Genomic DNA, 27,155 nt, shown 5'->3' on the forward strand with positions numbered 1-27,155 from the left:
GCCGCTTGTCCGAGGGGGGGGAAAATCCCCCTCCCCTCCAGCCGCGCCTCTCCAAGTCAAACCGAAAAAAAAGTTTGCACAACTGATGAGTTTTTAAATTAGTAATGGGGATGGAGGGAGTCTACGCCTCACTGCTCCGCTGCCGCATCTTTCAGTTTTCTTTTTCTCCGCACAGCCTCTCAGCGAAGACGCCCACGCGTCCTCTGATCTGCTCCCCGGTGCCTTGGGCGAGGCGGGGGACCTCCTGCCGGCCGCCGCCGATCCAGGGATCCCCCGTGGTGCCGCCCCTCCGGCAGGACGCCTCTGCAGGGCGTCCTGTGCCCCCCAAGAAGTGGGGAAGCCCATCGGGGAGCCGGAGCGAGCAACAAATTGCCCATCGCCGTCAGCCGCCGGAACCAGAAGCCGATTCTATCCCTTTGTTGATGCAGCCTAGAACTGTGTTGGCTTTTTGGCAGTTGGTGCACACTGCTGGCTCATATTTAAATGGTTGTCCACTAGGACTCCAAGATCCCTTTCACAGTTACTACTGTTGAGCAAGGTACCACCTATACTGTACCTGTGCATTTCGTTTTTGTTGCCTAAATGTAGAACCTTACTCTTTTCACCATTGAATTTCATTTTATTAGATAGTGCCCAATGTTCAAGTTTGTCAAGATCCTTCTGTATCTTCAGCCTATCTTCTGGATTGTTGGCTATTCCTTCCAGCTTGGTGTCATCTGCAAATTTGATGAGTTCCCCATTTATTCCCGCATCCAAATCATTGATGAAGATGTTGAAGAGTACTGGGCCTAAAACAGAGCCTTGGGGTACTCCACTGCATACTTCCCTCCATGTAGATGCAGTTCCATTGAGGACTACACGTTGAGTGCGGTTGGTCAGCCAGTTACGAATCCATCTGGTGGTGATGCTGTCCAACACACATTCTTCTACTTTATCTAGTAGTAGGTTATAGTCTACCTTATCAAATGCCTTACTGAAGTCCAAGTAAACTATATCAACAGCATTCCTCTGGTCCACTAATTTTGTCACTTTGTCAAAGAATACAATAAGATTAGTCTGGCATGATCTGTTTTTGACAAACCCATGTTGGCTTTTGGCTATTACTTTGTTTGCTTCTAGGTGTTCGCTAATTAGTTGCTTGATTATCTTTTCCAGAATCTTTCCTGGTATTGAGGTCAGGCTGATAGGTCTGTAGTTTCCTGGATCTGTTTTTTTCTCTTTTTCCCTTAGCCAACCAATGGTCTAGAAAAGTTTTCCTTTTGTCTTATTTAGATGGTAGTAAGATTTTATACAGAGGAAATGATTTGTATGTTTGTTTTTGTTCAAAAAAGGAAGGCATGGTATAGTTTTCAGCTTGTAGCTATCACTGAAATATGTCTTTTCTATCTGCAAGACAAGCTGCATGAAAACATCAGAGCAATTAAGCACCTCATTTTCAGAAGACAATATAACATCAAATACTGGGACTGTCCAGAATATTAATAACAATTAAATTAAAAATCAAAAGTGACTAAGCCAAGATAGGGGGAAATACTGAAGTAGCAACTAAACGAATCAATCTCTTAATCACAGTAACCCCCACAAGGGATTAAAGGTGATTTGAAGCCCAATATGAAGAGCATTCTGACCAGATTTAATTCATTTATAACTTTTAGAATAGTTAAGTAAATAAAACTAAATATGAAATGTACAAACACAAAATTATTTAAGCAATAACTGAGGATATGGGGGCGCTCTTTCTAAAATAATAAACAACTGTAAGTACTAATTCCTGAGGAGATAAAATTATTAAACTATTGTTAAAATTTAAATTCCGATGTGTTGAAAAACATTTTAAAAACATTTTATAATCTATTAAATATGAATATCAACTTTTCCCACAGTCAATCTTTAATCACATTAAGCTAATCAGTATTCTTTATCATTGAGTAGAAAGAAGCTATTCTATGTACATAAAAAATCTGTCCAACCAATTCTTACAATATGAGTATTTACCTGCTAAATAGAAATAAATTGTTCTGTCCATGAACAATCAGATCTCTTTTATAACCCTTAATGACTGAGATTTCATTTTGTTTTCCAAAATGCAAAGTAAAGAGGAAGTAATGAAGATAAGATTATCTTGTTTGCGGACAATTCTTAGGCTTAACACCAAACATTATTTTGATAGCTAATCATAACAGTCTGCATATAAAATGTTTTATCATGTACAGATAAAAAAGAAAGTTGTAAGTGATATACTGTACTGTGTACAAAGGACAAACCAGTGTAAAAACTGTTTATTTGCAAATTAACATGTTATTTGGGAAATATATAAAGCACCAAGGACATAAAAAAGAATAGAATATGCTTTTATTTGAAATATATATTCCAAGAATTATACTTTTTATTTTCCCAACTGGATGGGAAGGGAGTTTATTAATATAACAAAAATACAATTATTTAAATTGGGCAAATAAATTAACAAGTACTAGTGTTTTTTTGAAAGCACAAACATCTAAAGTTCTAGATTACTATTCTAGATAACTTTAGAGTCCTTGCTTAATAACAAGAGAAAAATAATTACTGAAAATAATTAAGTATTCTTATATTTATAAAGTAGTAATTCTTAAATATCTTGTTCAAAAATAAAATTTTATATAAACAGAAGCTAGGTAAGCGTTTTGCTTGCAAGTGTTTGAACTTACCTCCACTTGCATATTCCATGATTAAGTAGAGTGTTTTTTCAGTCTCAATTACTTCAAATAATTTAACTGGAACAATAACAACAACCAAAAAAAGAAAGAGAAAGAACTAGTTTAGAGATGCGATCAAATATATGTATCTACTTGTACAATGTTAGTGTATTTCATTCTCCTATGTGATATTCCAGTAAATGATATCAAATACAAAATACATATTTTAACCAAATTCTCCCTGGAATAGAAGAACAGCAAGGCATTGCTAAACATGAGAAACCTGGCTCCTTTTGCAAAACGCCATCCCAATTTTCTACTTAATGTCCTTTGGCTAGAAATGCTAAGGAATGAATCTACATAGTATGTTGTTTTCACTGAGTCACTGCCTCTCCTTAAGCTGAACTGCATATTCTATAATTAAAATCACAGGGGAATCTCAAAAGCAGTTTACAGGCAGAGATAAGTATTCACAGAAAAATGTCAAAAGCCTCTCTCTCTCCTACTGTATTTCTGAAATACCTACTGTATTACTGAAATACCTACTGTATTACTGAAATACCTTTCTCCATCTCTCTCTCTCTCTCTCTCTCTCTCTCTCTCTCTCTCTCTCTCTCTCTCTCTCTCTCTCTCTATCTACCTACCTACTTTAAAAAAAATTGCCTCTTCAAAACCTTGGTGCATCTTATGCTCCGAAAAATAAGATAATTATTCATGCTAGTATATTATTTATGTTTAGATAGTGAAGTGATAGATATTTTTAGATTAACTTGAATAGAGATGCACATAGTTACTGGAATTAAGGCAGACTTCTGTATTAATAAATCAATTTTCCATAATTATGATCTTTTGTCTAATTACATTTGGTCGGTTAAGGCTTTGCCTCAGGCTAAGATTACAGTATTTATTCAATTTTTGGTGAATGTATAACTCTTATCAAAGATAAAGACTTCCTACATAAAAGGAAGATGATTATGAAAGTACTAATTGAGAACTAAACATTGTTAATGAATTATGCTGATTAGAGACACACAAGATTCAAAAGGATTCCCCTAAAAATAATTATTCAAATCAATATTCACACCTGAATCATATATGACATCCTAAAAGATATATAATCTAATTCTTAGTTTTTGTCAAATTAGAATCATATAAACTCTTTTGTTACTTAATGTGTCTGTTTTTAATTAGATATTCTTTATCGTGAGTGTCAAAAAAACACTCACTGTAGTGAGTTGTAGTTATACATCTTGAGAAAAAAGATGTTAATTTAAAAAGTAAAGAGAAAAGTATACCTTTTTTGACCAATTTATAACAATAAAAAATTGTGAGATATAAGGAATCAGTGTTGATTGATCTTCAGAATTTAATCCAACAATAATAGTCTCTTAGCAGCTGCAAACTAGTTACTGCTTTATTCTCTTCAATATCCAAGTTACAAAAATGCTGACTCCACAAAAATACATTCAGTTAAAATTAACTAATTTCAATACTGGTGTTTACTTTTAAATGCCAATTAAGCTGATATAACTCAATCTCATTTGAAAATAAATGTGTACTTGGGTTATAAATTTAGCATGTGGAACACTGCTGAATGCTGCAGAGCTTCAGCAGATCCAAATATTTTAAGGACAAATGATGAGTCCCCTGAAGCTGAGGAAATTTTTTTACAATGAGACAAATTATTTTATAACTAATAAACAGCTCCATATTGCTTTACAACACTCTCTAGGTGATTTAGAGATTCAGTGTATTGCCCCCAACAATCTGGGTCCTCATTTTACCGACCTTGGAAGGATGGAAGGCTGAATCAACTTTGAACCAGTCAGGATTGAACTTCTGGAAACGGGCAGTTAGCCTGCAATAATGCATTCTAAGCATTGCATCACCACAGCTCTTTCCAGAAGTTGTACCTAAAGCAGCAAACGACCAAAGGCAAATTCTCTTTGGGACATACCATTCCATTTATTAAGGCTATTAGATTTGAGCTGCAAAAAAACCTTTTACTGCAATTCAGTGGCCGTCTACATTTTTTTCTGTCTAAATCTGGAAGTCTATTTTCTTGCCATCCATTCATATTTCTCCTAAATCCCCTCTATATTTCTTTCATCATCCTTTTCTCTAGCGATGCTTCTAATCCTTTTCTTTCTTCCTCCCCAGTATCTTATTCTATTCCCCACTTTGCTTCATACTCTATTGTTTCCACTCCTTTTTCCTGTGCGCTCTCCCTCTCCCCGTTAGCCTGAAGCTCCTCAACATGTTACCCAGGTGAATGAGGGCTTATTGGAGGTGGAGAAAACAGAAGCATAGCTGAATGTTTGCTCGGAGCAGCTAAAGCCTCTTCAGAAAGAATTAATATAATAGAGCATGTCTGAGCACTTATAAAGAAGAACAGTGCCCAAGATAATGAGACAGTTGTACAAAAGACAAAGCCAGGGCAGAATGAAACACAGAAAGCAGACTTTTCAATTGAAAAGCTTTCCAAGGTTTATTTAATCCACTCATTCCCATATCTCAACAATTAATATTCTTTAATATGCTCTAAAGAAATTTGGATTATCAGCTGTAATGGATATATATATATATATATATATATATATATATATATATATATATATATATATACATATACATATACATACATACACACACACACACACATACATACATATATACAATTGCTTCTTCTGAAAGGGAACAAACTGCAGGCAAGATAAAGTATTAATTTACACCCAGAAGGCTTCTGACTTTGAAAACTGCCTTCCCTTGCAGAATGCTGCTACTACTTGAGTTATGATGAGCCAATCTTATTTGTGCTATCAGCTCACAATATACCACATAATGATTGGTGATATTATGAGTACATTAATTCTGCCTTGCAGCAAATAATTAAGGGAGAAGCATGCCCAATAGAAAGGTTTCACATACAGAAGATACATATGTGATCAATCTGCGTACCAAGACCTTAGTTTTTAAATGAATAAAATAAAATTTGAGTATAGTTGACTGAAACTGGAAATGAAGGAAAATATTGAATGCAGTAGGAGAATGACTAATGTGCTTTAAAAATCATGTGGATTATGAAGATGTTAAATGTACACATTTATTCATATATTTTAAAAATGCATGTTTGAATGGATAAATAGATCTATGCAAAAAGAGAACATTTAAATCATACTCTACCTATGTTGGGATGATTTAAAATCTTCATTATTCTTACTTCCCTAAACAGCTAGAAAAGAAAATTTAAAAGTTAGTATTACATGGCTAGCAACCCCGAGAACATGTGCATGTAAAAGTGTTACAACTGTAATCATATTTGAAGAGTCTGGAAAATTACAAGTATACCAGAAGAAAAACCAGAAGAACATTCAATCTTTTTTCAGGTTTTCTTAATCTGAACATTAGATTAGAACTTTTGAGGGTCACTTTAGTCTAGTGGTTAAGGCACCAGGCTGAAAACCAGGAGACTATGAGTTCTAGTCCCATCCAAGGTATGAAAAATTGACTGGGTGACTTTGGACCAGTCACTTTCTCTCAGCCCAATTCACCTCACAGGCTTGCTGTTGTAAGTAGGAGGAGGACATTAGATATGTTCACTGCCTTGAGTTATTTATAAAAGTAAAAAAGATGGAGAAAATTATAAACAAAACTTCACAGATTTACTTCTTCAGATGTCAAAGCTAAAACATTCTAAAATAATTTTACAGTTTGATGGGTGACTGGAATCTGTACAGTTCTAAATCAATATCCTAACCCTGCCCCAGAGTTACCAGATGAATTTCTATCTGTGGGCCTGCAGGAAGTTGAGGTGAGCTAGCTGGTAATCAACAGGATTACCTGCTATTGGTTTCAGGAGATGAGTGCTCTGAACTGTTGCCTCCATTTAGTGCAAGGGTTCACCACATGGAGAAGACAGTAGAGCAAAGGCACTCTGCAAGGCTCCTTACAAAAGAAGACGCACACCTTCCGCAATGAGCAACGATGACTGTCTCTACTTACAGTAGGTAGATACAGTAGATAGGCAGCAAACCCTTGGACAATTGTTCATTAATTCATACTCCATGTTCCTGAAACCTTAACTTTTGAATCCCATAACTTTGACTTTGGATCGCAAACTGTCTCACAAATCTTCTGTTGCTCTTTGACCCTCAGATCTCCCTGACAACTCTTTTGTGTGCTGCTTTGAACATGGAAACTTTGGGACTCTAATAAGGTGATTTTTCTTTACTTTGGGAGTTTCTTCCTCACTTATGTGTAGATGTTCATTTGTGCTCAAGCTTCCTCTCCAACTTCTCATTTTAATGCAGAAATTCAGAATTCAATGAGACAAGGAGCCTGATGAGTGGCAAAGGAAGTTCCCTGGATATACTGGTACTCTTAGCCATTGGGAGGTTTGTCTTTAGACTGTAAATTTTAACAGTCATTCAAATGATGGAAAATTCCCTCAACTAAACAAGGATGTAGAATATTTTTGGCCATTTTGTTTCCTCCAGCCCATTATACCGGTCCACATTAATCCCACAGATATGCACTGCGCTGCAAGAATTAGAAGGTTCCTAAAAATCACCTCTCCATTCCACTGGCAGACATTTTAAATCACCGGAATGACTACCATTGAATTAAAAGTTCATAATAACTCAACAATACTTATGTTCTTCCTCCTTATATAATTTTATTTCATATATTTAATAAGGAACATGACAACAGAAGGTTTGCATTTGTATTTACTTGTTTCCATGAAAGTGCTTGCACTGTTTTGGACATTCAGTTATTTTAAAAGAAAAGAATTCCCTTTTTGTTCTTTCCTATAAAATGTAAGATTCTATTTAAATGTGTAACTGGATTGTTCTAAATTGAATACACACCTATTATAATATAGGCATTAACTGGGAAACTGATCTGCTTGCTAAATTATTTTCAACTCAAAGTAAGGTATTTTCATCAAGGTGTTAAATAAAGTAAACAATATTCATTTGACAGCTGGGATTTTCAGTTGGGAAGATTCCAAAAGCAAAGACTGATTCCTAAGAACTGCATGATCTGCACAATGGTTTCCTTTTTCTGCTTTTGAAGTAACCAAGGTTTCAAGTTGACACTCCAAACATTTGTTTTGTTATTTTCTGCTTTTAACAGAGAAAGGAGCAGAGCAATCAAATGGTTTTATTTTAAATCAGCCACTGCCTCAGAGATAATGCTACCAAAATATCATTTCATTGTGGCTAGAACAGGATTTTTTTTAGAAATATATGAGAAATTAGCATTCAAACAATCATCAAACAGCTATAAAATTTACTGAATAAATAATACCATCATTCATCGTTTGGAATATACATTCAACAGAAAATCCGTTTCACTGCTGGAAACCTAAAAATGCAGCAGGGAATGTTCAATAGTGAAACAATGGGCAAGATAGACTGCTTAATCTTTCCTACACTTCCTCCTACATCTCTCCCTCCTTCAGTTGCTTTTCTACGGAGGAGATTCCTGATACAAATTTGCTACATAACTCAAGGAAACATTTTGGGTGATGGGAAGTTATAGGCATGGCTTGTATCTCCTCCACTACTCAGATTCCCAGTCAATTTGTAATCTGGATCCCTAATTTCAATCCATATAGTTCCAGCCCGAGTAAGTGATCTGAGAAGATGTGGTTTTTATAATTTTTGTCCATTAATCAAAATGGCAGAGACAATTCCATTTATACTACAGATTTGGGTATGAGAATGTAGGTATAGTACTTATTTCAGGTTTTTGATAAAAATTCTGAGCTCAGATCAAGACTAATTTTATTAGATTACATGATTCCTTCCATTCTATCCATTAGGAGAGAAAATAAGTATGATTAAAATGAAATCATTATTCTTAAAATAACCCACAATGTTTAAAAATGGAAAGGAGAAGTGCCAGAAAAGAATATTCTAAACTAAGTATTATACCTAAAAGATGGAACATCTAATAAACTTACCTTTTGTAGACTAGTTGGATTCAATTGAGTTTTGTCAATTATTTTTATTGCAACCTAGAAAAAATACGATTGTTTAATTTCTCTTAACTGTAGCTGTATTACAAAGCAGAAATATTTGATTGTTAACAGCCTATTACCAAATGAGCAAACTGCACAAAATCAATGTAATGTCAGTAGTAATAGTAATAATGGATGATGATATATTAAATATATATGGCACTCAGCTGCCAGTGATTCTGGGCAGTTTACAAATTTTTTAAAACATTAAAGATAAGACAAACAACAAGAGACAAACATGAAGAATAAAGATGACAAGGATGAAAAAACTGGATTGGAAAAAAGGAAAACAATTCATAAAATCTAAAAAGAGATTGTAACAGAATCTTTCTTCAAATCCCTCTTCTAAATACAGTCCACGATCAAGATTTGCAATATTTCTTCTGCAGTAAAGACAGGTATTTGTTACTAACAATGGACACTTAAATTGTTACTTAGTACACAGAAAGTGATCTCCTCTTAATCTATCTCTCTTCAGACACAGGAAGATATAATTTGTTGAATCTAGAATTCTTATAAGCAGAAATATATTTATACACTTCTTCAACATTATGAATACTCTGCAATCATGATTTTCATTGTACCAAACAGAAACTTTTTAATTGGTCAAGTTAAATCACAGTGGACTCAAAATTCTGAATTCTATTTTTTTCTTGTGTAAGTTGCTGATAAGAATCAATCAACCAGCTTTAACATAAAACATAGTTCAAACCCCTCTTCATATAAGCCTTATTCCCCTTATTCAACTTCATGTCCAACACAGTTATCCAGAATTGTTGGAAACTGGGCAGCATATAAATTTAATAATGAAATAAAAATAAAATATGTGGACAATGGCAGGTGTGCCCACCGCTCACACAAATGAAGATGTGCGCATAGGTGCTTACCCACGGCTTGCAAAGAACCATCCCCCCACCCTTGGTCCCAAAGCTGGAAAGGTTGGGGAACTCTGTTCTACAGCATCAGTATCACGTGGGCATAGTCAAACAGCATATGGAATTTTTTTTGTATCTGCCTTTCAAAATGACTGAAGGAAGAGCATTAAATTGAGCTAGTAAAGGACCTTTTCAGCTTAGATACTGCAATATGGTTCAAGTATCTCACCAGTTTGAACAGATATGATTGCCTGCTCAGGAAAACATTCCTGGGCAACAGAGAATCTGCTTGTTGTTTGTGGAGATAAGAAAGAAGACAAATGAACATAAAGTATCAACCTTTGTATATGTATTACATATCTCTATCTAACTGGTTGCAGCACCAAGATATTCCAAAGCTGCAGAAAGAAGCTGAAAAGGGCAATCAACGATGAATTGGACTCATCCATTTATGAAAAATGATTACAACCACTGACAGCTGATTTTACAAAAAGATTATACAAGTACATAGGTGATATGGTTATTAATGGATAGCAGCTAATATCACATTGTCCACTACATATGCAACCACCTCTAGTATTCTATAATTGCTAGGGAAGAGTTGCATAGGGGGCTCCTTTCTTCATATTCTTTAGATCCTTTGGCATCTAGTTGGCCAAAATAGAAAAGAGGATATTGGAATAATGGGGCTCATCCTAATGCAGAAGTACACTTGCATTCTTAACTGAGCAATAGAATCCAAATTCATTTTAATCGCAGATTTTTAAAGGATAAAGATTTTTTACATAAGTACTGCCAAGAATATATATGAAATAAAGAAAGCTACATGTCAAACCAATATTTATATAAAAGGGAATGTTTTAGCTTTTCGTAATGAATACAATTTATTTGGATTTCCTAGAACATTAATTTTTAATAGTTTAATTTTACTTTACTTTACTTTACTTTAATTTTAATTTAATTAATCATTCTCCTTCATGGTTCACAGCCTTGTCATGGCAAAGGAGCTTGTGCAGCTCAATGAAGCTATGAGCTATACTGTGCAGGGCCACCCATGATGGATAGGTCATAGAGAGAGTTCTGACAAAATATGGTCCACTGGAGAAGGAAATGGCAATCCACTCCAATATCCTTGCCAAGAAAACACCAAGGACAGTATCAAAAGGTTAAAAGATATGATGTCAGAAGATGAGTCCTTCAGATTGGAAAGTGTCCAATATGCTATTGGGGAAAAGCAGAAGGTGATTACAAGTAGCTCCAGAAAGAATGAAGCAGCTGGACCAAAGCCGAAAGGTTGCTGAGCTGTGGATGTATCTGAAAAGAAAGTGAAAAGAAGGACCTATACTATAAAGAACAATATTGTTTAGGCATCTTGAATGTAAGAGTTATGAATCAAGATAAGCTTGATGGGATCAAACAAGAGATGGCAATATTGAGCACCGACATCTTGAGAATCAGTGAACTAAAGTGGATGGGATGGACAAATTTAATTCAGATGACCATTATCTACTACTGTGGGCAAGAATCCCTTAGAAGAAATGGAGTAACGCTCAATAAAAGAATGGGAAAAGTAGTTCTGGGGGACAAGCTCAAAAATGACAGCATGATCTTGGTTTGAATCCAAGGCAAACCATTCAGATCACAGTAATCCAAGTCTTTTCCCAACCACTGATAATGAAGAGGCTGAGGTTGACTGGTTCCATGAAGACCTACAATACTTCCTGGAATTAACACCAAAAAAAGATGTCCTTTTCATCATAGGAGATTGGAATGCTAAAGTAAGAGATACATTTTCAAAAGGTAACTGAAATAACAGGCAAGTTTGACTTTGGAGTACAACGTGAAACAGGAAAAGGTTGGTAATTTTTATTTTGTTAGAGTTTTGTCAATACAACATGCTGGTCATAGCAAACCCTCTTTTCCAACAACCCAAGAGTCGACTCTGCACATGGACATCGCCAGAAATCAGATTATGTACTTTGCAGCCAAAAATATGGTGAAGTTCTTTAGAGTCATTAAAAACAAGACCTGGAGCTGGCTGTGGCTCAGATCATGAGCTTCTTATTGCGAAATGCAGGCTTAAATTAAAGAAAGTAGGGAAAACAACTAGGCCATTCAGATATGACATAAAGCATATCCCTTATGAATAAACAATGGAGGTGGTGAATAGATTTAAGGGACTAAATCTGTTAGATGGAGTGCCTGAAGAACTAGGAATGGAGATTTGTAACATTGTACAAGATGCAGCAACTAAAACCATTACAAAGAAAAAGAAATACAAGACAGTGAAGTGGCTGTCTGATGAGGCTTTACAAATAGCTGACAAAAGAAGGAAAGCAAAAGGCAAGGGAGAAAGGGAAAGATATACCCAACTGAATACAGATTTCCAGAGAATAGCAAGGAGAAAGCCTTCTTAAATGAGCAATGCAAAAAAATGGAGGGGGGGATAGAATGGGAAAGACTAGAGATCTCTTCAAGAAAACTGGGGATATCAAAGGAACATTTCGTGCAAAGATGGGCAGAGAAGCAGAGAAGGCGGCAAGAATACCCAGAACACCTATACAAGAAAGATCTTACTGCCCCTGATAACCACAATGGTGTGATCACTCACCTCGAATCAGACATCCTGGAGTACAAAGTCAAGTGGGCCTTAGGAAGTATTACCAACAACAAAACTACTGGAGTTGATAGTATTCCAACTGAGCTATTTAAAAATCTAAAAGATGATACTGTTAAAGTGCGGCACTCAATATGCCAGCAAAAGATCAGTTTACTTTCCAATCCCAAAGAAGGGCAATTGCAAAGAATGCTCAAACTACTGTACAATTGAGCTCATTTCACACGCTAGCAAGGTTATGCTCAAAACCCTACAAGCTAGGTTTCAGCAATATGTGAATCAAGAACTACCAGAAGTACAAGCTGGGTTTTGAAGAGGCAGTGGAACTAGAGATAAAATCGCCAACTTTCGCTGGATTATGGAAAAAGCAAGGGAGTTCAAAAAAAACCATCTACTTCAGTTTCATGAACTATGCTAAAACCTTTGATTGTGTGGATCGCAACAAATTACGCCAAGGTCCTTAAAAGATGGGAGTAACAGATCATTTTACCGATCTCTTGAGAAATCTCTATGCGGGGCAAAAAGAAACTGTTAGAATTGGAAATGGAACAACTGATTTACTCAAAATAGAGAAAGGAGTATGACAAGACTATATATTGTTACTCTGCTAATTTAACTTATATGCCGAGTACATCTTGTGAAATGCTGGGCTGGGTGAATCACAAGCCAGAATTAAGATCACAAGAAGAAATATCAACAACCTCAGCTATGCAGACAATATCACAGAGAAGACAGGACTAGAGGAACTAAAAAGCCTCTTGATGAGGGTAAAGGAGAAGAGTGCAACAGTTGGCTTGAAATGCAATATTTAAAAAAACTAAGCTCATGGCATCCGGTCCCATCACTTCCTAGCAAATAGAAGGGGCAGAAATGGAAGAAATGACAGATTTTATTTTCCTAGGCTTCAAGATCGTTGCAGATGGTGACCACAGCCATGAATTTAAAAGACACTTGCTCCTTGGGAGGAAAGCTAAGGTAAACCTAAACAGCATATTAAAAAGCAGAGACATCAACTTGCCAATAAAGGTCTGTATAGTCAAAACTATGGTTTTCCCAGTAGTAATGTATGGCTGTGACAGTTGGACCATAAGGCTACGTGCTGAACAATTGATACTTTTGAATTGTAGTGTTGGAGAATACTCTTGAGAGTTCCTTGGACTGCAAGGAAATCAAATCAGTAAATCCCAAAGGAAATCAACCCTGACTGTTCTTTGGAAAACAGATAATGAAACTGAAGCTCAAATACTTTGGCCACCTAACGAGAAGAGAGGACTCGTTGGAAAAGACCCTGATGCTGGAAAGATTGAAGGCAAAAGGAGAAGGGGACGGCAGAGGATGAGATGGTTAGATAGGGTCACTGATGCAATGAACGTGGATTTGGAACATGGAACCTCCAGAAGAAAATGAAGGATGTGCTATGGTCCATGGGGTCATAAGGAGTGAGACATGACTTAGCAACTGAACAACAACCACAGTTTAATTTAGCAACATTTAATCAACCTTTTAGTTGCACTGTTTTAGGCTAAAACATTTGTTAGCATTAATTATAGAGAGAAAAAATCCTGTTAAATTTATATGATTCTATGCAAAGTTCACATTATTTTAATTATTAAAAATGATTATATTAGGAAATTTATCTTCCAAAATCTAAAAACAAAAATGCCAGTACAAGACTTTACCTCTCTGCCAGTAAGGATATGTCTGGCCAGTTTCACTTTTGCAAAATTTCCCTTTCCAATTGTCTTAAGGAGTCTGTAATTCCCAATATGAGGCTGCTCATCTGCACAGGAAGCTATAGAATTCCTACAGCGAGCCCCAGACCGACCAGTTCGGGAGGAAATTTCCTGTCGTCCTTCACTGTGAGAGATATGCTACAATAAAAATAGAAAAAATTAGGATATACTGTGACACAATAGACTCGAACTCATAATTAAGTTGATATCAGATTAGGAGACACAGAACAAAATATTGTTTTGCAGTATGTTCAACTATTACAGTTTTTGTTAACAGCTGGTGATCAATTCAGACAGTTCAAGTATATGTTATGATAGTCAAATTAAAACTTTGATATTTAAACAGAAAATATTTGTGTTAAAAGTTTTGGAAAAGCCAACAAGCAAACACCTGATTTTTTGCAGACTTGCAGTCTGCCTATTGAACAATCTCAGTAGCTATTGAGAACAAGATGGATTACACATGGATTTCATACTTTGATTTCTAAAATTTTCTTTTAAATGCAGTATGACATAATAGTATTTTCCTGAACAAACACTCTTGTTGAATAGTTTAAATCAGTAATACAAATATAGACATTTCTTGCAATGATCTGGAGATATTCTGCCGGTTTCCATTATATTTCACATTTTAGTATGATGTAAAGCAGAGGTGGATTGCTCCCAGTTCGGCCAAACCGGTAGTGGCAGCGGTGGCAGACTCTACCCACCTGCCCAGAGGCTTCTGCGCATGCGCAGAAGTGTCATGCGACAGAGAGAGAGCACCGGTAGCACCGGCATTTGAAACCCACCTCTGATGTAAAGTCAATATCTTGCACAATTATTCAAGGTTACTGATAATATGAACTATAGCATTTTCGTCCTGTCTGCAAAAATAAAAAATAAAAAACCCAACCATGCGCCCAACTTCTTTTTAAATGAAACTTGGAGACAAAACTAAGTCATTATATTTCTGAATCACTTTCCACTATTTTTTTATAATTGGATATGCAAACTTCATGATTTCCAAAGAAAGTCAAGTCCTCCCTTCTTCCCCACAACCACTTTTAAATAAAACTCTGCTTAAAGAAGAAATTTCAAAATCTTGAAACAGTTTTATACATTAGGTTGGTCCAAATACATGTCCTGTATGACCTTGGATTTTGGAATTCTCATTAATGATCAATACTACACTATTCATTTATTCCTTCATTCAATTTATATGCTTGCCCACTTGTCAAGTGAAATTTTATTTTATTACCAGTCAAGGAAGATGCATAGGCTCCATCTATGTAATCCTTTTGTTGACAGGATAAAGCACATTTATTCAGAAAACTTTCTTACTTTTAAGCTGGCAAAATAAGTTTTATTTTAACGGGGGGCTATTAGCTTCTCTCAATGAATTGTGTATTTGTATAGCATCCATGAATGGTCAAAATATTTTTCCCTGCTTTTTAATAATCTAAATTACGCAATTTATTGTATGCCTAAACTGGCCATTGCAATATTATCCGCAAAACAAGCTTTTAGACTTTACAATTTTGATTATATTATTGGAATTATAATAAAATGGCACTGCCATATGTACTATGAGTCTTTTCTTTACAATAATATTCTAGCATCATTATTCTTCATATTCTTCCTTATATTTACATTTAGTATTTCCTTTATATTTTTATTTATTTAAAACACTTATAGAACTGCCCATCTTCTAACCAACTCTGGGTAGCTGCCAATCAAAAGTTAAAATATATAAAATTATAGTAAAACTATAAAACTAAACACATTAAAACATTAACAACAATAAAAACCTGGTAACAAGTCAAACTTCTATATGTGCAGTCATAATCTTATCCCAGCACTTGGGGAAAATATTTTACAATTAATTTCCTATATTTTACAATTATTCATACTATTCTATATGTCTTTATAGTTCCTCCAAATATCTTTCCATTTTTTCTAAACTGATTCAATAATTTATCTATACAATAATTTCAGTGTTATTGTTCTGTCTACAAAATAATGAACAATACTGTAATGTATTGTAAATCTAAAAGCAAGCAGATTTAAATCTATTGATATATCTCTAAATGTTGTACAACAATTTGATCAGGTTTTGTGCTTTTCGTTATCTAATAACAGCAATATTGAAATGAATTCACTCTCTCCAAATTTAATTACTTTAGATTAGAGAAATTCTGGTGATAAGGATAGACTAAGATGAGTTTTCATGAATGTCACTTTATACTTGGTACCGATAGTAAAATCTGATTACTGTATTGGAATGCATGCTCAGAAATACCATTATTAGTCATTTATATGATTGCATGCCTGAGTATGTATTCTGGAACTGGCTTCAGCAGGCAGGCTTCAGGGCTATATTAAAAAAACAAGATCCTGCAAGTTTCAAATTGGCTCATCCCAACATAATGGCTTCTACAAAATCATCAATCTTCATTCAATGATTGAAGTCACTTGTTTTTTGAAACCATTTACAAATGTCAACGTATCACAAACTACTGAAGAAGCTATCCTTGAATACTTTTTGCATAGTGTTCCTTTCCTTGCAGTGCTCCATTAGACATAGTTAAATAGCCCAGGATTTATCTTTTATCCAACTTAAGAGTTATTTAGTTTAGCTCTTTATGCTACATTAATTGACTTACTTATAAAATGTATATAGCTGCCCATCTTATAACCAACTCTGGGCAGCTCTCAATCATTTTTTTAAAAAAACATACAGTGGTGCCTTGGTACTCAACTGCTTCAAAACTCATAGAATTTGGTAGTTGAGATATTTTATCATGAAAACATTGTCCACTTATCAATCATCCTTTTTTTGTACTTGATGTGTTATGATAGGAAAAGGGCGACGACTGTGGAGAATGAACAGGAAGTCAGCCATGCTGGGAAGGTTGCTGACATAAGAAAAAGGACAGACAGAAAGTCCTTCCTGGCCAAAACAAAGGATCATGTGGTAAATCATGTGATTTGTTACTCGTTCCTTGTTTTTAGTACTTATTGCAGCTCCCGTAACCAATTAACAATGAGTACTGAGGTACCACTGTACAAAAATATTAAAATTGTAAAACAAAAAAACCTGGTGCCAAGTCAAACTTTTAATGCATAATCATTTAATCTTATCTCAGTAGTTGAGGGGAAAGCCAGGTCTTCAGAAGCTCTATGGAAAGCTAGGAGGATAGAAACCTGCCAAAATCCAGGGGACAGTATAGGGCTATGGCGGCGAACCTTTTTGGCATTGAGTGCCCAAACTGGAACGTGCATGCATGCGCACCGGACAGCTGGTCTTCAGGTTTCCAGCAGACTCATGTGCTCAGGCCAGCTGGTCTTTGCGTGTGCCGGAGCACCGGAAAACTGAAAACCAGGTGGCCGGCACATGCATGCCTGCTTTTTGGCCATTTTTGGTGCCTGTGAAGACCACATGTGCGCTAGAAACCAAATGAGCAACTGCCTACAGCGCACGTGCCCACAGAGAGGGCTCTGCGTGCCACCTCTAGTATGCGTGCCATAGGTTTGCCATCACAGGTATAGGGGCTATCATAGAAAAGGTCCTAACATCACTAGTCTACATATATATATATGTAACTCACATTGAAGGGGCGTAGGGCTCAACCATTCCTTCCATACCAACACCAACTGAGACCAGTCATGGAGAAAGGAGGCGAATCATCATAACAGTGTCTCACACTCCCAACTCTCAAAGCTGATCCAGAAAGATATCAAGATTGATGATACTGGAAGTTGCTACAAGGTCCAGGTGGGCCAGAAGGGTCACACCACCTCTATCTCAAGCCCTCCAAAGGTCATCAACAAGTGTGACTAATGCCGTTTCAGTGCTGTGCTCCGGCCTGAACCAACTGAAAAGGTCCAAATAATTCACTTCATCCAGGGCCCTTTGTAGTTGTACACCAACCAGTCTTCAACAACCTGCCCCCCAAAAGGAAGATTGGAGACTGGACAAAAGTTGTTCAATACTATGGGGTGCAAAGGTGGCTTCTTGAGAAGGGGGTGCACAACCACGTCCTTCAGGACAACTGTATCATCTCTCCTACAAAGAGATATTAATCATTGCTTGAAATCAACCATATGTCATTTCCCAGGAGGGCTTAATCAACCAGGAGGGGCATGGATTCAGAGTATAGGTGGCAGAACTACTGGTAATATTTTCAAGGACTCTGTCCATTTTCTCAGTAACAACTGGTTTGAACTCCCCCCCCCCCCCCGATAACAAGATTAAGACACATCTCTATCACCTCCAATGGATCTCATTAACTTTCAACTAAGTAAACATTATTCAACTGTTTCCACTGGTGACAAAATATTTTGAGTACATCTGTCTTAAAATCAAACTGCAAAGAAAGCAAGATACAGGAAAGAAAATTGACATTAAAATATTCAAACAATATTTTTTCACAGAAAAATTTATGCAGAGTATGACTTAAAGTAAGCATACATTGAGAAATCAGCAATGTGTAGGGAAACGTAAGTAGCTGAGATAAAAAGTGACAAACTCCCCTTATAAGAATCCAAAGTAAAGAATTCTAGATAAATTACATAATCCTAGTAAATAAGAATTGTAAATTTCACAATTATTTCATTATTCTTTTTCAAAACATCCAAGCTTACAAAGTATTCATGGAAAGTATTGGTGATTTTACTAACCACCTCCTTCTTAGCAACAGGATATAATTTTAGTTTCTGGTGATCTACAATAAAATCAGCAAACTAAGAACAGAGAAATAAATTTGATAGTTAATATATTCAGAAGAAAGAAAAAAAATGTTTTTTGGACAAAAAAATATAACCCACCTTTTCACAAAAGTTTTCCCCTACAGATGTTCCAGCATCCTTTTTCATTAAGAAAGAGACGTAGTGAAAGCAAGAAGAGAAAAATAAATAGAAATAAACTTGTCAAAAGGGGCAGTTGAATTTTATTAGAGGGATATTTATATATTCTTTTTATTGAAACATATTTCAAAAAGTTATAATAAGGACACATTAACAATGGTTAAAAGAGGACATTATCATTAACATGCATGATAAACTACTGGCTATTCTATAGAAATACTAAGAAATCAACAGTTAAGATACATGGTTGGTTATAAACCTGCTAAAAGAAAAAAAACTTTATCATAAAATGGTTAGGAAATGAAACTGCATTGTATTTTATAGGAATTTGTATTTATTGTCCATCTTTAAAAATGTATTTATAAAAACACTTATCATAAAATGCTGAATAGAAAAAAATTCATATATTTGGACTATGGTGTATTATCCTAACCACACAGATATAATAATAAGCTCTTTGAATATATGGTTAATCATTTCCAGAGGTCAAGTTCATAATTACTTCAAAATATGATAATAATAATTATACTATGAACCAATATATCTGTACTGTGAATGGATCATGTGTACCTCAACCCTAACCCTCCACACTCTGCCCGGGGAGATGAAAACTAAACTTGTCCTCCACACATTCTGCTTACTGAACTGTGTACTCAGTCTCTCCTGCAGATAAGTTCAGCAACATGAAAGAGTGGAAAATGACATTTCTAGGAAAAAGCTGTTGTCCCAAAAATACTGAGCTATATATTATTCCTTTCTTTTGCATTGCAACTCCTTAGCAAGTACAGATAGTCCTCGCTTAACAAGTATTCATTCAGCAATTTCATGTGATCGCTGAATGAATTGTACTTAGAATAGGTCCTTAAAATTTCTGCCACTGCAGCACTCCTGTGGTCACATGATCAAAATTCAAGTGCTTGGCAGCTCCCCCATACTTAGGACACTTTAGCGTCCCCAACACATCTCTCTTCTACCCCACCCTCTCTTCCTTGGCCTAACCCTGTGATGGCGAACCTATGGCACGCGTGCCAGAGGTGGCATGCAGCGCTTTCTCTGTGGGCACGCGAGCAGTCACCCCAGTTCAGCTCTGCCATGCATGCACATGCGTCTCCCACCGGCCAGCTGGTCTTCGGGTCTCTGCACGCATGTGCTATGAGCAGGGTGAGTGAGGAGAGCCCCACGCGCATGCACAGAGGGCAGGTGGCATGCAGGGGAAGCACATATGCTTGTGCGGGGAGCAAGGCCCAAGCGCGGAGCCCGCACACACATTGCATTTTTGGGGTTTGGACGCACACACTTTGGGCACTCGGTCCAGAAAAGGTTAGCCATCACGGGTTTAACCTTACATGAGCAGCTGCTAGTCATGCCACTTAGTTAATGATGGCAACAGAGACTGCCAGAATTGCCATCTCTAAGCAATGCAGTCATTGGAAGGTTGCACATTATCACTAGTGCTAGCACAAATCACTCCCCAATCAACACTGGCAGAGCAAGCTACTTTATATAAACAGGGAGCAAACCCCACATTCACCAGCACTAATGAAATTATCTAGCTGGATAATGAAACATCATCTGCAAGCAAACAATCAAGCTCAGACAACAGCAAGGACTAGTTCAACTCAAGATATATATATCTTTTATTGTAATCAAAAATATTGAAAAGCTAACCAAAACTGATTTAGACTTTTTCCTTAGTTATACTATAGATAAAGAAAAGTTATTCTATCTAATAAAATAATAATTGCTCAGTGATGTTTGTTGGTTGCAGCAAATAATTTTGAATACAAAGGAGGATATGGTCTTGTTAACTACATATTAATTTATCTAATCTCTCCTAACTGACCATTTGACATCAAAAACATTTTCCTAAAAAAATGGGATAATTACTGATTTCATTATTCAGATTTTTAAAAATAACATGAATTTATCTGAGTATCCAGCAATTTCTAAACTATTTTTCTGCTAAAAGCTGAAATTAAATGACAGAAGACATTTTATCTATTTTTTTCTGAAACCATACAATTTTCCGGAGCGAGGGATGGGAGACTCCAGTGGATGGTATTGTCACGCCCATTTGGCCACGAGATTGGGATGAAGCTGAAGACATGCCCCTGTGCTCCACCCTTTCTTCTGCAGTTCATCTCAGTCCGGCTAAATAACGAGACCTATTTTAAACTTCTCCTGCAATTTTGCATCTACTGGAACGTCCTTGCCTCTGAAGTCTCTGTGAATAGCTCTCTAGCCTGTGAGTAGCTCTAGGTGGTTTCCTTCTAGCCACGAGGGAGTGACTTTGTATCCCTGGAGTCGGAGAGAGTGCTGGAGGTTGCGGCGGTTTTTCCGGCACTGCAAAACACGTGGCACTGACTCTGGGGGCTTTTTGGGCGATCTGGAGGCTAGAAGCTCGGGATTCCCAGCCCTAGGGTCTCCCACTGCCCCAACTCTTCGCAAAACGTCTTCAGCGGCTGGGATCGAGCCTGGCAAGCAGCAGAGCGCAGAGAAGAGCACGGAATATATTTTTTAATTGTGCACGTGGTGCAGGAGCAGAGGAGAGCGCGCGAAGCCCTTTTAAGCCGAGCCTCGGAGGTAACCCCCAGGCACACAGATCTCAGTGTTGAGGCAGGGGCTGCCCATAAGAGGAGGAAGCAGCAATTGAGCCTGCGTTGATTCTCCTTTTTTAATTGTTCCAGCTGAAGAGAGAGAGCCAGGAAACTGTGCAAGGAGGGTGAGTAGCTTTTCCTTATTTTCAATCCCCATGTGGCCAAGATGGCGGGAGAGGTGGGAAGGTCCCCTTCTCCCCCATGTTCACCCGGGGAGGGCCCATCCTCCAGGCAGCACCCCAATGCCTCTGCCAGGGCCAAGAAGGCTTCCATCCCCCACCCCTCCTGTGCCACCCAGAGGGACGAATTAAGGAGGCACAAGGCCCTTTCGAAAACCTTCTCCAGGGCTAAAAATCTAAGGGCCTTACAGGGCAAGTTCAGTGCTTCCCCTCCTCGCTCCAGATCCCCCTTGGGGAGTGAGGCCTGCACTGGCAACCCCCCCCCCCAGGTTCCCCAGATACCCTAGGGAGTTTATTTGGGGATATATCCCATTCTCCTCCCCTCTTCCTGGAAGACCAGGACATGGACTTGGAGGATCCCTGCACCAATGTGGATCCCCTAAAGGATCAGGCCCTACCCAGGCCTCCACTTGCTCCCCAGGCTGGGGTAGCTCTAAACCCAGAGAATTCCGGCTGGGATTCTCTGGATGTGGACAATCTGCCAAAGGGGTTACAGAACCTCATAGAAAGAGCAATTTCCTCCGGAATTGCACAAGGTTTGCAACAGCGGTGATTGATTCCCATTCAGGGAAGGTTTTCCTCTCCCCAGACCGAAGGTCCAGTTTGGTTAGGATGATTAAACAGGTCCGCAGGGACCGTTATGTTCCCAGAGCCTTTCTCTCCAGCCTGTTGGGGAAACTCATATCCTGCATCGAGGTAGTACCGTGGGCACGGTTGCAGGCCGGGACCCTGCAGTGGCGACTCCTACCGTTCCAGAGGGCCAACACCAGCAGCTCACCGGCCAAGGTCGAGGCCACCCCTCAGGTACTGATTTCCCTCAGGTGGTGGCTGTCCCCAGCCTTGCTGAAGGGGTGCGAGTTCAGGGACCAGGAACGCCTCGTCCTCACCACGGATGCCAGTCTCTTCAGCTGGGGGGTGACCCTGGGATCCCAGCTGATGCAGGGTCAGTGGTCTTGGCAGCAGCTCCAACACAACAACTGGTTGGAGCTCCAGGCGATCCACTTGGCGCTTCAGCACTTCTGAAACTCCGTCGAGGGCCATCACATCCTGGTCCTCACTGACAATGTGGCAGCCAAAGCTCACATCAACCGTCAGGGCGGTACACGATCCAAGGTGCTGCACAACGAGGCGATGGCACTGGGCATCTGGGCGGAGAGACACCTGAGGTTGATCCGGGCGGAACACATCATGGAGATCGACAACCATCAGGCAGACTGGCCGAGTCGAGAGACGGTGGACAACAGAGAGTGGAGCTTGTCCCAGGAGCTGTTCCAGAACATCTGCTGTATGTTTGGATGGCCAGTACTCTTCACCACCCCGGCCAACGCCCAGCTGCCATGGTTTTTCTCTCGGTTCCCAGCTCGGGGAACGGAAGGAGTCGATGTCCTTTGCACAAGATGGCCAAAGGGGCTGCTGTACGCGTTTCCCCCCCTTCCCCTCATCCCTGGGGTAGTTCAGAAACTAGTCAGGGAAGAGGCAGAGCTGATCCTAGTGGCCCCCTACTGGCCGAGGAGACCCTGGTTCGCGGACCTCAAGATCCTGTCGGTCTGACCTCCCTGGCGTATCCCGGAGGGGGAAATAGAGCTGCACTAAGGGAAACTCAGGCACCCAGAACCACACTGACTGCAACTAGCCGTGTGGAAGTTGAGGGGGAGCTCCTGAGAGGGGCCCACCTGTCCCTGCGGGTGATTAAGACCATAGAGGCCTCACACAGGAAATCCACTACGAGAGTCTATGATTCCACCTGGTCTGCCTTTGTAACCTGGTGCCAGGGGAATCAGATTGAGCCCACCAGGGCCTCAGTGCCTCATGACCTGGAATTCATCCCGGACGGCCTGGATAAAGGGATCGCCAGGGGCACCATATCCAGGCAGCTAGTTGCCCTTGCCACGATCATCCCAGGCGAGGGTCCGGTCCCCCTCACCCAACTAGCCCTTGTAAAGAGGTTCCTTCGGGGGGTCTCCAACCTGCACCCCCCAGTAGTGCACAGATTCCACCGTTCCCAGGAGGTTATCCTTCCGGATTTCTGCCCAAACCCGAGTAGGGAACGGAAGCAGCAGTGGCACCGTTTGGATGTCCGACGGGCCCTGAGTATTTACTTTAAGCGGGCGGCTTCCTTTCGGAGGTCAGAGGCTCTCTTCCTATCTTTCCAACCTTCAGCCCTGGGTAAAAGAGTTACGCCCTCCACCATTAGCAGGTGGATCCGCCTAGCTATCTCCCTGGCATACGAATCCCAGAAGCTGCCGGTGCCGGCTGGCATCACGGCTCATTCAACAAGGAGCGCCGCCACTTCAGCAGCTTGGGCCTCCCAGGCTCCTATAAACGACATTTGCAGAGCGGCTACATGGGCCTCCCCATCGCTGTTCATCCGTCATTACAGGTTAGATGCGTTCGCATTGGCTGATGCAGCATTTGGGCGCAGGGGGCTACAGCAGGTTATTGCAGACCATTATTTCCCCGCCCATGGGACTTAGCTTTGGTAGGTCCCATCCACTGGAGCCTCCTGTTCGTCGCTCCGGAAAATGGCAGTTGTTCTTACCTGAACTGCTATTTTCGGGGCTCGGACAGGAGGTTCCAGTTCCCGCCCTCGATAATAGAATAACTGGGGTGGTGGGAGTTCTCCTTTGTGACTTGTTTTCAGGTCTCAGGGGAGCTCACTTCGATGAACTGGAGAAGAAAGGGTGGAGCACAGAGGCGTGCGTCTTCAGCTTCATCCCAATCTCGTGGCCAAATAGGCGTGACAATACCATCCACTGGGGCCTCCTGTCCGAGCCCCGAAAATAGCAGTTCAGGTAAGACCAACTGCCATACTATTTTAAATAATATGCAAGGAATCAATTTTCTTTGTTGACAGATTCTTTTTATACCAGGATAAGGAATGCAGCAGAAACTTTTCCCAATTTACAACATGACATTTGAATGGTGATTATTAGTTCTACTCATAATTTATTACATTTTCCCAATATTCATCTGCAAATCCTTATTTATTACCAATCTTCTATTTTTTTAGGACTTTTGTCTTTAAAACAGAAGTAGGCAAACATTCAGTAGCCAGGTGACACACTTTTTTAAATTACTGATTTGATGGCATGGGCAACAATGAAAAATGCCTCCTACCCTGCCTCATTCTGAGATTCTTTTTTGATGCCCTAAATATCAGAGATGATAGGATGGTTATAAAAGTTATAAACTAAAAGGGTTATGCTGGGGACAGTGTACAACACAGTACCTAACTGAAGTAGAAATTCACTGCAATAGAATTACAGTTTCAGCACAATTTTGTCATAATGAAATTAATTTTATATGCTCTACAGGATATATAATTATTCTGAATTTCTATTTCTTGCTTACCAAGATTTGGTATGGACAGATTTCAATCTTCAGAGATTAGCTTTGTTATTTTGTTAAACCCCAAAATTATTTATTTTAAAATAATTTAAAATTATTTTTATTATTATCTCATAATAATAAAAATTATTTATTATTTTGAGATAGATTCTGGAATGATTTGGATCCACAAATACTGACTTTATAGAGATTATAAAAACGGAGAGGATACCTTTTTTATATTGTAGGCATGTGACAAACATTTGGCAGATAATTTCCAAAGTGATAAAAATGCTTGTCCAAACTTGCTGCTCAAAATGTTAAGGCAGCATATCCTCTTAGAGGTTTCCCATGACCGCTTCAAGGCCCTCCCATATTGTGTGAGCCAACTTCAAGAGCAATCTCAGTGAGAATGACCTGAGCTTTTGAGGCCATGACACCTGGACATTTCAATCATTGGTTCAAAGGAGTAGTTTGGCTGCTTCATGAAGCACCCCTCCAAATATATACCACAACCCTACCAAACAATTCAGATTCAGCAATCTATCAATGTTTACCTGGTCTGCAGATTAGCATAAACAGAAGGCGAGATTGATTTAACCTGTGGACTAAGCCTGGGATACTTCAACATAACATGTTGCCAGTTTTGGATTAGTATAATGATTCACACCTGATCAACTCATAGTACTTACTCACTTGAGGCACAAATGGCCAGGCTTCACCTACTTCACATTATATGAAATATTACTGTAGCTTTCTGGAGAAAGCTCTAATGCTAGTAAATATGGAAGCAAATCAGAGAAGAAATCAACCAATAGCAAGAGGGGATGGATTCAGTTATAGCAATGATAGTTGCGTGATTGGAGGAGTTGAAGGACCGGTTAGGGATAGATCATTATGGAGAAAATCCATGTGATTGCTAACACAATCAAATGATGGCACATCATCATCTTTACCCTGAACTTCAGAATGTCATACCAGAATCATGTTAGTATGATAATCTTTAGCAATAATCTATGCACCCTTTGAATTTCTATACATTCAATTACTTTTCTCTAATCAGGTGCTCTTCAGTCATGTTGGACTAAAATAGTACACTGGCTTGAAATTTTGAGGTGCATTTAATACAGAAGACCATTAATATATATGTTTCTGCTGAACAGCTGAATTATCTACTTAGCTTTTTCCCATGTGCAAATCTACCCTTTGGATAAAAATAAAGTTTCTTTTGTAAATAAAATCATCTCTAAGGGAAATATGCTAGAGAGGCATACGTATTGGACTACTACACTCACTTGCTTGAAATGAGCAGCTATAGGAATTGAACAGACAAAGTAAAATAAGAGAGATTTGAAACATCCAGTGAATTTGTAACCAGAAACCATGCTGCATTTTAAAAAGTAAAATAATGTCCAATACAATATAACCTCCGTTCTCTGGATCCACTTTGTGTTCTGTAGCTATAGCTTATGTAGCTACAGTATTAAAAGTCATTAAACTAATTGACCGGATTGAGTAGGCGATATTTACCACAGGATCATCACTTTACTATGAACAGTTCAATTTTCTGATTACATATTTTAATATTTTTCTATATTCACGTTAACAAAATTCTTCCCAACAAATATTTAAATCTGAATGGAAACTACTGCACTACCACAAAAAATACAAGAGGAATAGCATGTTCAGCAACCACTAAGCAAGCAAAATTGATCAATAAAAATAAGCAGCTGATCCTTCCTGTATTTCACATGAAGGTTTAACAGCATAGGTCAAAGACACATGCATTCCAAGTATAAAATACTATTCATAGCCAATCACCAGACAGAACAAGAGTGACAAAGCTGGGCATCACTATGCCAAAGAGAAAGAACTGGGAATAATTCATTAAATGTTTGCATTATGTATCTCCTCATAGCCCAGAGGCTTCTATGGCCCTTACAGTCATATCTTGGGAGGTACTTTTCTTAGTTTTCATTTAATTGCATCAATTTATTTATTTATTCATTACATTTTTAACCACAGTGACTCTAGGTGGCTTACAACAACTAAGAAGCAATTTTAATTTTGGTCATTGGTATAACATCATCATGATAAATGATATATAATAATTAGGTAATCACAAAGCACTCATATTTCAAACTTAAATTATGTCATATATCTGGGTTGCCTGAATACCCAAGTTAACAATCAGCGACCATTTTGAGGAAGTGTATTTGGAAATTTGAGCACATACAATGGTCCATGTCAGAGAGTTGTTAATGACTACTGTAATGGAC

The 27,155-nt window shown here is 38.4% G+C and overlaps 1 protein-coding gene across 4 annotated transcripts in view; it reads right to left on the bottom strand.

Annotated features, from left to right (window-relative positions):
- MARK3 (microtubule affinity regulating kinase 3) overlaps positions 1-27,155 on the bottom strand; it is a 79,256-nt gene that overhangs the window by 44,243 nt on the left and 7,858 nt on the right. For all 4 annotated transcript variants that reach the window (XM_081938111.1, XM_081938109.1, XM_081938110.1 and 1 more), the window contains exons 2-5: positions 13,872-14,063; positions 8,644-8,697; positions 5,859-5,907; positions 2,688-2,753 (exon numbers count right to left, since the gene is read on the bottom strand). In XM_081938111.1, coding sequence (XP_081794237.1) covers positions 2,688-2,753; positions 5,859-5,907; positions 8,644-8,697; positions 13,872-14,063 — 361 coding nt within the window. The remainder of the gene's footprint in view (positions 1-2,687; positions 2,754-5,858; positions 5,908-8,643; positions 8,698-13,871; positions 14,064-27,155) is intronic.

Source organism: Natrix helvetica (genome assembly GCF_964273705.1).
Source record: "Natrix helvetica genome assembly, chromosome: 1".
Taxonomy (NCBI): domain Eukaryota; kingdom Metazoa; phylum Chordata; class Lepidosauria; order Squamata; family Natricidae; genus Natrix; species Natrix helvetica.